Genomic DNA, 14,002 nt, shown 5'->3' on the forward strand with positions numbered 1-14,002 from the left:
TGTCCGCTAGCCCGCCCAGAGCTAATGGTTCTCTGACTGACATATGACGCATGTTACCGCCCACTATAGCTGGATACAGAATACAGCAGGGGCCAAAAATCAGGTTCACTTTAACAGAAGTCCTATTGTAATGTATCCAGGTTCACTAAACCAGGTGTTTCTACCATATACTTACAGTATAATGGTGCTTGGCCGGGACCTGCACATTTAATTTACTATACCCAAAGTTTTAATATATCAGAGTTTACTATAAACAAGATTATACTGTATTATTAGTTTAATTTAAAACAAAATGAAGGACTGATACCAAGAAATGCAGGATTTTCTTTCTGTTTCTGTAACTTTTTCATCTGTGGGAATTTTGTTGATGATTTGGAATGGTGTTCAGTTATTTTACCTCTTGATAAAAAAGAGCGATTGGATCGGGTAATTAATAGGAATAATATTGGTCACTTTTACTTGTTTGTTTTAGGCTGCAGGCCTACTTGCTGTCACCAGGGCTGGTCCGACCTATGAGGCGGGGTGAGGCGGGTTACTCAGGCGGCAAAATTCGAGGAGGTGCGGGCTGCATCTGTCTGGCGGTGTTGGGGGCTGCCGAGCTGGAGGGGGTAGCGAACAAGAAGGTGGTATTGGGCACAGTGGCGGGGAGGGGGGGTTGTCGGACCCCGATCTGCGCTCCCCCTCCGGCTATTAATGCTGTAGGTATATTGTCAGGCATCGGGCGGGGATGACTCACCTCTTCCGTGTCCAAGCGTGCGTTCCACTCTCGTCACTTCCTGCAATGCTGCCCACTGTACTGTAAGTGGACGGCATTGCAGGAAGTAACGAGAGTGGAACGCACGCTGTACTGTAAGTGAACGGCATTGCAGGAAGTGACCGAGAGTGGAACGCACGCTGTACTGTAAGTGGACGGCATTGCAGGAAGTGACGAGAGTGGAACGCACGCTATACTGTAAGTGAACGGCATTGCAGGAAGTGACCGAGAGTGGAACGTAAGCCTGAAAGATAAATCGAATTTAAACCGAAATCGTGATCACCAAGATCACAATTTCGGAATCGTGAAAGCTGCAATTATCGTGATCACGTCATTTCCACATGGGGGAAGTTTGAAGAAGCTGCTTCTATCTTCCCCCAAAGTCCCGGCGCGTGCGGCCCGCAGCATTGGACATACCTGCTGCACAATTCGAAACGCTGTCCGTCCTCTATAGCCGTCTGCCGGCTCTTGTGCTTGGCAAAATTCTGGGTTCCTGTATGTCACATGACATACAGTAAGTATTCCGTGCATTAGAGCCTGCAGGAGGCAAAGTGGATAGACGGGCATTGCTGGACTCGTGCTGGAAGCCATGTCCAGAACTGATGCAGTTTGGGGACAGAGGAGGCACAGAGAGACACAGAGTGGGCACAGAGGCAGACACAGGAGGCACAGAGAGAGAAACAGAGCGGGCACAAAGACACAAAGGGGGCAAAAGAGAGACAGGGGGACAGAGGGAGAACAAACAGGCAAAGAGGGGGAACAAAGCTTGATTTGAAGGAAATCGTGAATCGAAATCGCAATTTCGGGCAGAAATCGCTCAATTTATTTTTTTCCTAAAATCGTTCAGGCCTAGTGGAACGCACGCTGTACTGTAAGTGGACGGCATTGCAGGAAGTGACGAGAGTGGGGCGCACACTGTACTGTAAGTGGACGGCATTGCAGGAAGTGACGAGAGTGGAACGCACGCTGTACTTTAAGTGGACGACATTGCAGGAAGTGACGAGAGTGGAACGCACGCTGTACTGTAAGTGGACGCCGTTTCAGGAAGTGACGAGAGTGGGACGCACGCTGTACTGTAAGTGGACGGCGTTGCAGGAAGTGACGAGAGTGGAACGCACGCTCGACTGTAAGTGGACGGCATTGCAGGAAGTGACGAGAGTGGAACGCACGCTGGAATGCGGAAGAGGTGAGTCATTCCCGTCTGCTGCCTTACAATATACCTGCTGCATTAATAGCCGGAGGGGGAGAGCAGCTCGGGGGACTCAGGTGAGGAGGTGGGGATCCGACCTCCCTGCCACTGTGCCCGATACCACCTTCCTACTCGCTACCCCCTCCAGGCTACCTATTCGGGGGCGGTGTTTGGCGTTTTTTCACAAATTTGCTTCAGGTGGCAAAAAGTCTAGAACAGGCCCTGGCTTTCACCATCGTCGATTCCCGTCAGTTTGGAAATCGCGCTTGATTTCTGAATCGCCAAAGATTCTTACCATAGAGTGATTGCGTTTTGACCTTCGTTTGCTTGAAAAGGATCACACTGGATCAGTCATAAAAATTCTACAATGCAGCATTTTTCCATTGGCCCATGATCACAACACTACTGTGGGCTCACTACCATCGCCTTTAATTAGCGAAGCGCTTTTGGAATCGTTGGAGATTTCTATACACCATATATCCCTACTGAAAGCTCTCTAGGGGGCTTATAGCCTGAGAGCCCTTTCACACTGGGGCAGTGCAGCATTTTCACCGCAGCCTACCAGAGGGTAATGACAGTCTATAGGGCCTTACATACCGGAGCAATGCGGCTCGATGAGAAGGAAGTGACTTTTCTCCGCACCGCTAATGCAAGGGCAAACCTAAATTACTGTGCGGTTCTGCGGCAGACCGGAGGTCTCGTGACGCGTATTTTTAAAATTGCCGCTAGTTTTACCGCCAATCCACAGTGTGAATCCGGCCTCGAGCCTGGTACACACTTTCAATTATGATTGATTGGCCAATCACTGACCAGTTTTCCCACCTCCATGTAGTACGAGGACCAACACATATTGAATACTATGAGCAGATTGTGTAGCTAAACCCTAAAACTACAAGGAGGTGGGAAAACTGGTCAGTGATTGGCCAGTTATGATTGAAAGTGATAGAAAGGGAAATAACGCTTTCTGGCTGTGGGCAAGGTGACACCAGCACTGGAGGGGTTAAAGGAACTGTCATAGGCGTGAGCGTGCGTGGGCGTGCGCTGCACGGAGCTGGAAGGAAACTGGTGTACATGTGTTGCTGCTGACAGCGATATCTGCAGCTCTGAGCTCTGGCCAACCACAGAGCTGTCACTGCCTCAGGCTAGCTCCCAACTGTAAGATTACCTCAGTTTATATGTCGTAATACCCTATGGGGCGTCCCAGGGGAGCACAACTATTATCATTTAACTTAGAACCCCCCCCGACTTGCAGCGCTGGGATACTGGGGTCATCATCCACAAGGGACGCCATGCACATGTTCTCCCTTTGTTTGTGTGGGTTTCCTCCAGGTGTCCAGAGGCTGGATCAGTGAATAATCGCACACAGCGCCTATACATAAAAATGGCGCCGCATTAAAAAGATACGCTTATCGCTATTTATCGTTAGTACTGCATAATAATGGCGCACAGGGCAAAAAGAATAAAAACGGCACATAGTAACGTTATTTATCAATAGTGCCGTTCATATGCCAAACAGCAGACGTTATTGTGCACAGTAACGTTATTTATCAATAGCGCCCTACATAAGCCAAACTGCAGAAGTTATTTAACTGCAAAATGGTGAATGGATTTAATGTAACACTGTCAAGGTTAGGGTTAGGCACCACCAGGGGAGATTTAGGGTTAGACACCACCAGGGGAGATTTAGGGTTAGACACCACCAGGGGAGATTTAGGGTTAGACACCACCAAGGGGGTTTTAGGGTTAGGCACCTCCAGGGGGGGTGGTTAGGCTTAGGCACCACCAGGGGGGTGGTTAGTGCACAGAGAGAGAAGTCGCACACCACTAGTGAGGTGCTGAACCAATATTTGTAATCCACAAAAAATTCCAGAGGGTCCGCACACTCTAATGTACCATGTCCTGTTTATTCAAAAAACGTGACACACCATTCCACAACCAACGAGTCGTTTCGGGGCCCCGTGGGGTCCCCTTTGTCAATGCTACAGTACAGAATGGTGAGGGGGGAGGAGGGGTGGTTAGGGTTAAGCACCACCAGGGGGGGGGGGGGGGTTAGGGTTAGGCACCACCAGGGGGGGTGGTTAGGGTTAGGCACCACCAGGGGGGGTGGTTAGGGTTAGGCACCACCAGGGGGGTGGTTAGGGTTAGGCACCACCAGGGGAGCTGTTAGAGTTAGGCACCACCAGGGAGGGTCTAGGGGTTAGGGATAGGTACAGAGAGGGTTCTGTGTGTTAACGCTAAATAACGATAAGGCTTTAACGTTAAATAGCGATAAGCGACAAACGGATTAGCGGCAACACCATGCGCCATTATTTGCAGGCACCATTTTCAGATGGATCCTCCAGAGGCTGATGTCTGATTCCAGCCTCAGTGGGAAGGCCTTGCCGTCCACGTCTGGTTTGGGCCCAGGACAGCCGAGCAAGGGTGGCATGAGGGCAGTGGGCCAATTTGGGGCACCCTACAGGTACCCATACACATTGCAATCGAGTTTCCCGTTTATTCCAAAAAAACAATTAAATAGAGAGTAAATCGAAAATGCTTTTTTTTTCCAATCGTTTAAAATTTATAGATGATTGAAAATTGAATGGTATTTGGTAAGCTTAATAAAATAATGTAATAGATCAAAATTAAAGTAATCCTGTAAGGGGAAAAATGCCATTGAGGGTGTCCTATCCTTCAAATTGATGTTTCTTAGTTTCAAATGTTGTAATGTAGGAACATGAACCAGGATAGAAAGGACCAGTGTGGTTTGAATGATCAAACTACATATTTTTCTTATGAAATCTTTATGATATGCACGACTAGGGGTGTGGTGGAGGCATATCTAGGGGTGTGTCAAAGGTGTGGCTTAAGGGTCCCTCTTTCTCATCTCTCAAAGTTGGGAGGTATGATTGCTTCATGCACCTTGATTTTGCTCAAATCGTAATCGTGGGTTTGGGTTCACCTCCTGACTTGCATCAGTGTGTTGCTTTCTGGGATCAGCGGGGATCCCAATGCACAGCTGAAAATGCTGTGGTGGACTCCGGGCCTAAAGCCATGAGTACCCCAGACTGGGAATGAAACCTGCGGTTAGTAATGGCTGGATAGTGTAATGGTTTAATGCTCTGCCTCTCACACAGGTGACCTGGGTTCAATCTTTGCGCTTTTTGTTCAGTAAGCCAGCACCTATTCAGTAAGGAGGCCTTGGGCAAGACTCCCTAAGGCTCAACACACACCATACAATCTTGGTTGTTCAATCTTACCACTTTCATGTAGTATAAGAGCTTATCCAATCAAGCATTCAAGGTATTTTCAATCTGTTGGCCCTTATACTACATAGATTTGGTAAATCTGTACAACCAAGATTGTATGGTGTGTGTTGAGCTTAACACTGCTACTACCTACTGAGCTCGTCCTTGTGGCTTCAGCTCAAGTGGTTTTAGACTGCCAGGAGAAAAGTGCAATATGACGGCTTGTTCACACAAAGGGCGTTTTTGCCCTTTTTTCAAGCGCAGGCGATTTTCAAAATCGCCCTAAAAACGCTTGTGTAATAACTCCCTATGAGAGAGTTCACATATGAGCGGTTTGTTTCTGATCCGCTCAGTAAAGCGGTGCCTGTACCATTTGTGGGGCGATTTTGCCTCAATGGAAGGCATAGGAAAAACGCAAACGCTCACAAAATCGCTTTGTGCATCGATTGCGTTCGCGTTTTTAAGAATAAATGCATTGTATGTATTCTTTTCTGGGTCAAAGAGTTCACTTCCTGACTTGCATCAGGGAGTGAATTTAAAAACCGCACTGGAAAAGCGCTTAGAAAAGCGCTTTTACCAAAAGTGCAGCATGTAGTGGGGCACCGGGAGGGGGGAAAAAAACGCTGCACAAAAAAAAGCTTGCATTTGCGATTACGATTTTAGACGTGAACGAGGCCTCAGGGCCCATTCACACATGCTGATCGCAAAACGCTAGTGCTTTTGCTAGCATTTTGCTATGGCGATGTTTTGCGTTGAATGCAAAAAAAATCACCATTCACACTTGCCGATTTTTTAGCGATCGCCGGGGCATCACGGCAAAACGCTCTAGTGTGAATGGGTCCTAAATGTTATTTGTCTTGTCTACTGCTGCTAACCACTACAGATGGACAATGAGATGCAAATAATTCTTAGTTGATGCAGGATTATGCAAATTCTGTATGCAAAGTTATGCATCTTGAAAATGAATCAATAGAATCCCGCCGTGGCAGGTTGATTGGTCCATTTTTAAGTTGCCTAAATTTGCATACAGAGCTGCCTCTCTGCTGACATGACGCCATCCTTCCTCTGATATAAGCAGCCACAGTAGTCCCTGTGACATGAATAAGCGAGTGGCGGCAGCTGTGGCAATGTGCAGACAGCTGTGGGGCGCAGAGCTCCGCCAGGTGACAGGTGTGACAGAGAGCACATGAGAACTTGCCCTGCAGGGTGCTGCGCTGTGTCCTTCTCAGCTGTGCCTCCTCGCACAGCTCCGGCTCTTCCTGTTTCTCTCCTGAGTGTTTGACCTTCTTCGTATTATTCTAGTCAGCTCATTGTTATGCGCTAAATACATCCAGCAACATTTTTTCCACTGTCAACAGCACCTCGCAGAATAACAAGGAGAGCTCTCCAAAATAAACGGACAATGAAAAAGTACGCCCAGTGTTTCCGTGCAGCCCGCTGCGGCAATACCCCCTCGCTGTTCTGCCTGTCCCCCTCCTAACCCTGAGGAGTATGTACAGAGACCAGCTGTAATGGGACCCCGAGTAGTATAAACTGAGCACATCGCAAAGTACAATGATATGATACTGCTGTCAGTAAAAACCATTAGAGATTCAAGTAATTTCTCCTTGCATTAAAATATCACCTAAATGTTAAGAAGCTTGAACTTGGACCAATAAAAACTGACAGGAAGTTATTCTGATTGGCCCAATTAGTGGTACATTGTTTTCCCCAATGCTATGCAGCTTGTACTTGGACCTATAAACATTTCAGGAAGTTTTCTGATTAGTACAATTAGTGGATATTGTTTTCCCCATTGTTCTGCAGCTTGAATTCGGACCAATAAAACCTGACAGGAAGTTATTCTGATTGGTCAAGTTGGTGGACATTGTTTTCCCCCTAAGCGCGCTGCTCACATGAAGCCTGTATTTTGCAGCATACATTCACACTAAGAATTCGATACAAATAATTACAAGAAAGGGGACGCTGTTCCTTTTTTTCCTCAGGAGAGAACTGTGAGGAAACGTGCTGAGAAAACATTCCCGCCTTCTAAGTTCTTCACACCTTCAGAGCTGTTTTCCCATCTGCCTCAGAGACGTCCCTGTAGCCTCTTCGTGTGTCTGCAGCTTTTTCATACCCATTAACGAGAATAAAGGATTCTTCTTTTCTATCTTTTACTTATTGTGTTCAGCACCGATTTATTAAAAAAAAATCCAATAAATATGACATTTTCCTGGTATCCTGCGCAAAGAGACTGATAGCCCACAGTTGCTCGGTGGTAGAAGAGGAGAGCTGCATCTGAATGAGGTAAATATTGCATCCCTGCAGGGGTGGCTCTAGGCTCATGGTGGCCCTGGGCAGAGGAAGAATCACTGGCCCCTTCGCCCGTACAAATGCTTAACCTTTGTTGAAATATGCCCCTGTGTTTGCCTCCACTCTTCCCCACTCCGCACTTCTGGGGGTGGGGCTGATGGTGAGAACCTTCCCCGGAGACTAGGCTGCAGACGGTGCCTTTACTAGTGACGCACGCAGGTTATGGCACATCATGCATACGCGGTGTCACTTTGGCCTGCAGCCATAGTGACCAGGTTGTCCTAGTTGGCGCAGGTGCAGTCTGGCCACGCACGCTACCCCATCATGCTCCTGTGGCCAGGATCGTTCTGCGTAGACCAGAGGAGTTTCCAAGGCAAATTGCAGAAGATCCAGATGGCGCAGGAGGACGGCTGCGTGGGGGCAGTAAGCCTGGAGGGGGGCTAGAGGAAGCACCAGGTATGTATCATTTTTTTAAAAGGGAATCCCTGTCTCAGGTTCCCTTTAATAATGGGATGTGTTCTGCTATGGTAACCAGCTGCATGCCTGATGTACATCCCAGATGTTAAGATCAGCTGTTTTAGTTCACTTCTAGAGCTGAAAATTCTAATGTGTTTTTTTTTTATTTGTGTGTTGCTTAATACAGGACTTACTTAGAGGAGGAGCTGACAAAGGCCCGTAAGAAGCCCAGCCTGAGGAAGGACATGTACGTCAAGATGATCGAGGTGGACCCCAACGCCCCGACTGAAGAGGAACATTCGCAGCGAGCGGTCACCAAACCGCGATACATGACCTGGCGAGAGACCATCAGCTCCACAGCCACGCTCGGCTTCAGGATCGAGGGCATCAAGGTACAGAGCTCAGTCCAACACTTGTACTTAAAGAGAACCCGAGGTGTGTTTAAAGAATGTTATCTGCATAAAGAGGCTGAATCTGCCTATACAGCCCAGCCTCTGTTGCTATCCCAAACCCCACTAAGGTCCCCCTGCACTCTGCAATCCCTCATAAATCACAGCCATGCTGTGAGGCTGTGTTTACATCTGTAGTGTCAGTCTCAGCTGCTCCCCCGCCTCCTGCATAGCTCCAGTCCCTGCCCCCATCCCTTCCCTCCAATCAGCAGGGAGGGAAGGGATGCAGGCGGGGACCGGAGTTCTGCAGGAGGCGGGGAGAGCAGCAGACTGACACTATAGAGATAAACACAGCCAGCTCTGACAAGCTGTTTGTCAGCAACGTGGCTGTGATTTATGAGGGATTGCAGAGTGCAGGGGGACCTTAGGGGGGTTTGGGATAGCAACAGAGGCTGGGCTGTATAGGCAGATCCAGCCTCTGTATGCAGATAATATTCTTCAAACCCACCTCGGGTTCTCTTTAAAGAGGCACTGTGGTGACATATAGGAGAAACGATGTCAATTATTCCGAATTTTCCTAGTTTCAGCATCAGAAACCCTTCCTATATCTATATATTGCTGTATACTGAATGTAGCACCGCCCTCCCAGTTATACTTAGCCTAGGCTGTTTAGCTATGCGGAATTATCCTCCCAGAACATTCCGGGAGACTAGGTAAATTTTGTAATGGCTACAGAATGCTAAGTGAAACAACATTCCGCAGACCTGCACCTGACAGGACTAAAGATGTCACCACCAGTGATAAATTTCAGAGTGTAAATCAGGTAGAGGAAAGATTTTACAATGGGCAAACACTGACTACCTTATTTATAAATTAATTTTGTAAACAAATAATCGAATGTTATTAATTACATTATTTTCACTACAGTTTCTCTCTAAGCATTTTTTTTTTGTTGATCTGACAGATCTGTCTGATGGTCGAGATCTGTCTGATGTAAAGCAGCCAACTAAGGCTGCTTTACGCAATGCAATTTTATTTCACATTCTATGTCCATTCGAGTAAAAGAAAATATACAGCCTACTGACTGCCATCGACCGATCCCAAAACCAGAATCGTTCCCTTTCTCGATTAGAAGCAGATCGGACATAATGGAAAATATGAATCAAAATACTGGCTATTGTTCCTTGTGTACGTTATTTTAAACTATCAATCAATGTACAAACGGAAAAATGATCAGAAATCGAATCTGAATTAATAAAAAAAAATCATACGTGTGTTTGCTAGCAAACTTCTCTATCCGATCGATGGCTAATCTGAATATCGATATGATCAGTCACTCTAATCGGATCTGAAGTAAAAAATGGCATGGTGTGTACCTACCGTGATGGGCGCGAATGAGAGTTCAAGCGATCGCGGCACTTTGTGCGGGAGTCGTTGGGGATCCTAAAGATCTGATGCGCCATGATGGATGCTATCGCCGCAAGTAGCAAAGCGTCCTTCGCCTAATCCTGGAAAGGATCGCTCATCATGCACAAAGACGTTGGTCGTGGGAAAAATAGTTTGCAAAATCGCAATGCGGGTACATAGCTTTAGTGTATGGCCACCTTTCAGGGCCAGATTTAGCACAAGATTTAGAAAGGCGTCTCACTCTGCTCCTTGAGTGCCTCCCTCCCTCCTTCCCTATGCCGAGTCCTGAGCTGGTGTAAATGAGAGGTTACTCACCCTGCTCTCAGGCATTCCACTGATGTGTTTTACCTTCAGTCGGGGTCAAATTAATACTGAGGGTACCTATGGCTACCTGCTAAGGGGCACCTGTAGCTACCTATGATGGGCAAGGGAAGTAAGGAAGAGGAGACACCTGGGCCAGCCAGCACTCTTAGGGCTTGACTCACTAAACCGTGATAACTCAGATATCACACCTTATCAACATTAACAAGTCTTATCAGAGTAACGTAGTGAGCGCTACGAACCTGCAGGGGCTCAGGGCAGCACGAGTGCCATTGCCAATTAGCAGGCATAAGTTCGTAGCGCTCGCTATGCTATTCTGATAAGGTGTGTTAACTTTGATAAGGGGCTTGATTCACTAAACCGTGATAACTGATATCACGGTCGCGCTAGTGTTTTTACACACGCAAACGCAAATTTTCACAAATACGGCCGCGATTTCACACAAAAAAATTGCATTTGCGCGTGGAAACCGTTACGCACGTTATGTGCGCAAAACGCTAGTGCGACCGTGATATCAGTTATCACACTTTAGTGAATCCAGCTCAAGGTGATATTTGAGTTATCACACTTTAGTGAATCCAGCTCAAGGTGTGATATTTGAGTTTTCACACTTTAGTGAATCCAGCTCAAGGTGATATTTGAGTTATCACACTTTAGTGAATCCAACCCAAGGTGTGATATTTGAGTTATCACACTTTAGTGAATGCAGCCAAAGGTGTGATATTTGAGTTATCACACTTTAGTGAATCCAGCCCTTGGTGTGCAGTTTGACAGGGTTTGTAGGTTAATGGAGGGCAAAGTCTAGGGTGCCAGGACATTTGTGTCTACAGGCTGTGATGTAAATCCGGGCCTGCCACCTTTAGTCCCACTGCCCCCTAGTGTTGGGCCTGTATACATGAATGCCAGGGGACTGTAGGTTTGAGGGAAGTCATGTGAGTCACATTCAGTCACAACACCTAAAGAAATATAAATATTTTATTACTTGTTTTTCTTTCCGTGTCTTCCACCTTGCTTTGCTTACCTCTTTTGGAAGGTCTTTCCGCTGTATATAAAAGGCAAATGCTACGGAAAACAGGACACCTTTATTGCTGATGGTATTCAAAGCAGGGGTGGAGTACAGCAGTGTCGCTGGCCTGTATTCAAATCTCTTTTTCTTTTAAAGAGAATCTGTAAGAAAACAAAAGTTCCCCTGGGGGATGGGGGAGGGTGGGGGTTCGGTACTCACCTCGGGAGGGGGAAGCCTCAGGATCCTAATCCTCCGTCCCAGCGCTGTCAGACTGCCGAAAAAACAATCCTGTGTGAGCCTGGCGCAGTTGCAGCCCAATCAGATCTGCTCCACTACGCAGGCATGTGGCGTGTGCGCCTGTACAGTAGAGCGGATTCAATCAGGCTCAGCTATTTCTGCCTGAGCCTGAAGGAAAGAGGCACACACAGGATTGTTATGATCCTGGAGCCCCCGGGGATTTTCAGCGACTGACAGAGATGTAACGGAGGGACAGAGGAGGATGGGGGAAGCCTTATTAGGATCCTAAAGGGCTTCCCCCTCCCAAGGGGAAGCTGCCAACTATCTCTCCATCTTTCTCTCTGTAGAGGGAGGTGCTCCCCAGGGGCTCTTTTTTTTCTTACAGATTCTCTTTTTTTCTCCCGAGTGATATTTTCTCACCTCATCAATAAAATGGCTTTAAAGGGAACCAGAGACCAAGCACCCTTGTGTATTTTACCATATATATCAGTAAGAACATTAGAGAAAACACTTACCATTCTCTCTGTTCCATCCTCACTGCTAAAAGTGTCTGTTATCAGCTGTGATAAGAATCCAGGACTGAGCATTCAGTCTGGCTTTGCAGGGAATAATTATAGCTGAGTCATTATAGCAGAGCCACAAGGGGGCAGGCTTGGGCTGGAAAAGACACCAGAGAAGACAGACTCAGCTATAATCTTTCTGTAGCAAAGATAGACTGAGTACTCAGTTGGGGATTCTTATCAGAGGTGATAACAGTCAGATTAAACAGAGAACAATAAAACAGAGAGCAGATTAGGTGTTTACTGTCATGTTCCCACTGATTTATAAGGTAAAATACATGATGGTGCTTCATCTCTGGTTCTTTTTAAAGCCACCAGCAAGCAAAAATACTCACTACTTACTTTTTGGTACTTCTTCAATTGCAATACCCTGAAAAGTTAATTTTTCATCTTTTCTTTAAAAAAAAACACTTCCTAGGAAAAAAATTCAGGAGAAAAGGCGGAATTTAAGTGAGTCTGAAAGCGAAAATTAAGGGAAAAAAAGGAAAGGCTTCCTGTTCCTCTCCTAGTCCCCATGTTCCAGCGCCGGCTCCCCTGTTAGCAGTCTCCGACCGATGGGTCATAGACTGATCTCTGCCGCTGTGGTAGGCTTTGAAAGTCTTCGGGAGCCCGAGTGCTACGGAAGACGGGCTGCTCCATACAGCGCATGCGTGAGCATGATCTCTTGGGCACTCGCGTGTGCGCAGTACAGAGCCGCCTGTCTTCAGGAGCACTCGGGCTCCCGAAGACTGCCTAAGCCTCCCGCAGCAGGAGATTTGAACAGAGGAGCCAGCGCTGGAACGAGAGGAATGGGAAAGCAGTGTTCCCCAACCCTGTCCTGAAGGCCCACCAATAGCGCATGTTTTGTGGAAATCCACAGAGGTAGTTAATCAGCTTTGCTGAGACACTAATTACCTCAGCTGTGCATGTTTGTGGTTTCCTGCAAAACATGTACTGTTGGAGGGCCTTGAGGACAGGGTTGGGGAGCTCTGCGCTATAGGACCCAGAGCCTTCCCTCTCCTCAGGTAAGTATTTTTTTTTTTTTAGCTTTAGACTCCCTTTAACTACTTGCTGACCGCGTCATGCCCATGGGCGGGGCCACGGAGGCAGCCCCAGGACCGCCTAACGCTGATGCACGCACATCACCTGGCATCCCAACTTGGATGGCGAAGCTCCGCCTTCAGTCTCCCAGTGTCGATCGCCGCTAGGAGACTGTTAGACGGCGAAACGTCTATTAACATAGTACATCACTGCGATCTAAGGCAGCGCTGTACTGGGGACAGCCGTGTGACAGGGCTGTCCCCCTGGGACACAGAAGAGCGATCGGCTCTCATAGGCTGAAGCCTATGACAGCCAATCGCCATCATTGGCTGGGGGGGGGGGGGAGGAGGAGGGAGGAAGTTAGGAAAAAAATAATAATAAATATTTAGGGAATTTATTTAAAAAAAAAAAGAACATACATATTTATAAAAAAAATTAACAAAAATCTGGGGGGCGATCTAACCCCACCAACAGAAAGCTGTGTTGGTGGGTAGAAAGGGGGGGAAATCACTTGTGTGCTGTGTTGTGCGGCGCTGCAGCTTGGCCTTAAAGCTACAGTGGCCTATTTAGCAAAAAATGGCCTGGTCTTTAGGGAGGTTTAACACTGCGGTCCTCAAGTGGTTAAATAATGGCTGTTTAGTGCTTCCTATTATTATACCTATTGCACGTGTCACATTCTGGGCCATTGTTATATAACTTCCTCCGGCTGTCTGTTCCATACGTGATCAGCGGTCGTGTATCGGAAGGAAGTATACACCAATACGTCTGTTAATGTGGTCATACAGGATGTGCCGTGTGTCCCCCATTGTCATCCCTTTTCCTGCAGCAAAGTGTTTGGAGGGGAAGTATTTTAAGAACTTTTTATCAGCGGAATTATTGTCAGATCAGTTGTGCGGACAAGGAAATAATCCACTGATGTTCTGTCAGCACAGGATTATACTCCCAAAACTAAAATTCCTGGGGCTCTGTTTTGAATGAGATCGCGCGCACGCTGTGCGCGCATCTCATTCTCGGAGGGCGGAGCTCCGCCCCCTCTTCAGTCTCCGAGCGGCTATTGCCGCTCGGGAGACTGTTAGACGGCGTAATCGCCGTCTAATTACCCGTACAGCGCTGCGATCAGCAGCAGCGCTGTACTGGGGACAGC

At 47.3% G+C, this 14,002-nt stretch overlaps 1 protein-coding gene across 1 annotated transcript in view; it reads left to right on the forward strand.

Annotated features, from left to right (window-relative positions):
- ITPKB (inositol-trisphosphate 3-kinase B) overlaps positions 1-14,002 on the forward strand; it is a 141,228-nt gene that overhangs the window by 92,732 nt on the left and 34,494 nt on the right. The window contains exon 5 of the mRNA XM_068232814.1: positions 8,106-8,310. Coding sequence (XP_068088915.1) covers positions 8,106-8,310 — 205 coding nt within the window. The remainder of the gene's footprint in view (positions 1-8,105; positions 8,311-14,002) is intronic.

Source organism: Hyperolius riggenbachi, chromosome 4, assembly GCF_040937935.1.
Source record: "Hyperolius riggenbachi isolate aHypRig1 chromosome 4, aHypRig1.pri, whole genome shotgun sequence".
NCBI lineage: Eukaryota > Metazoa > Chordata > Amphibia > Anura > Hyperoliidae > Hyperolius > Hyperolius riggenbachi.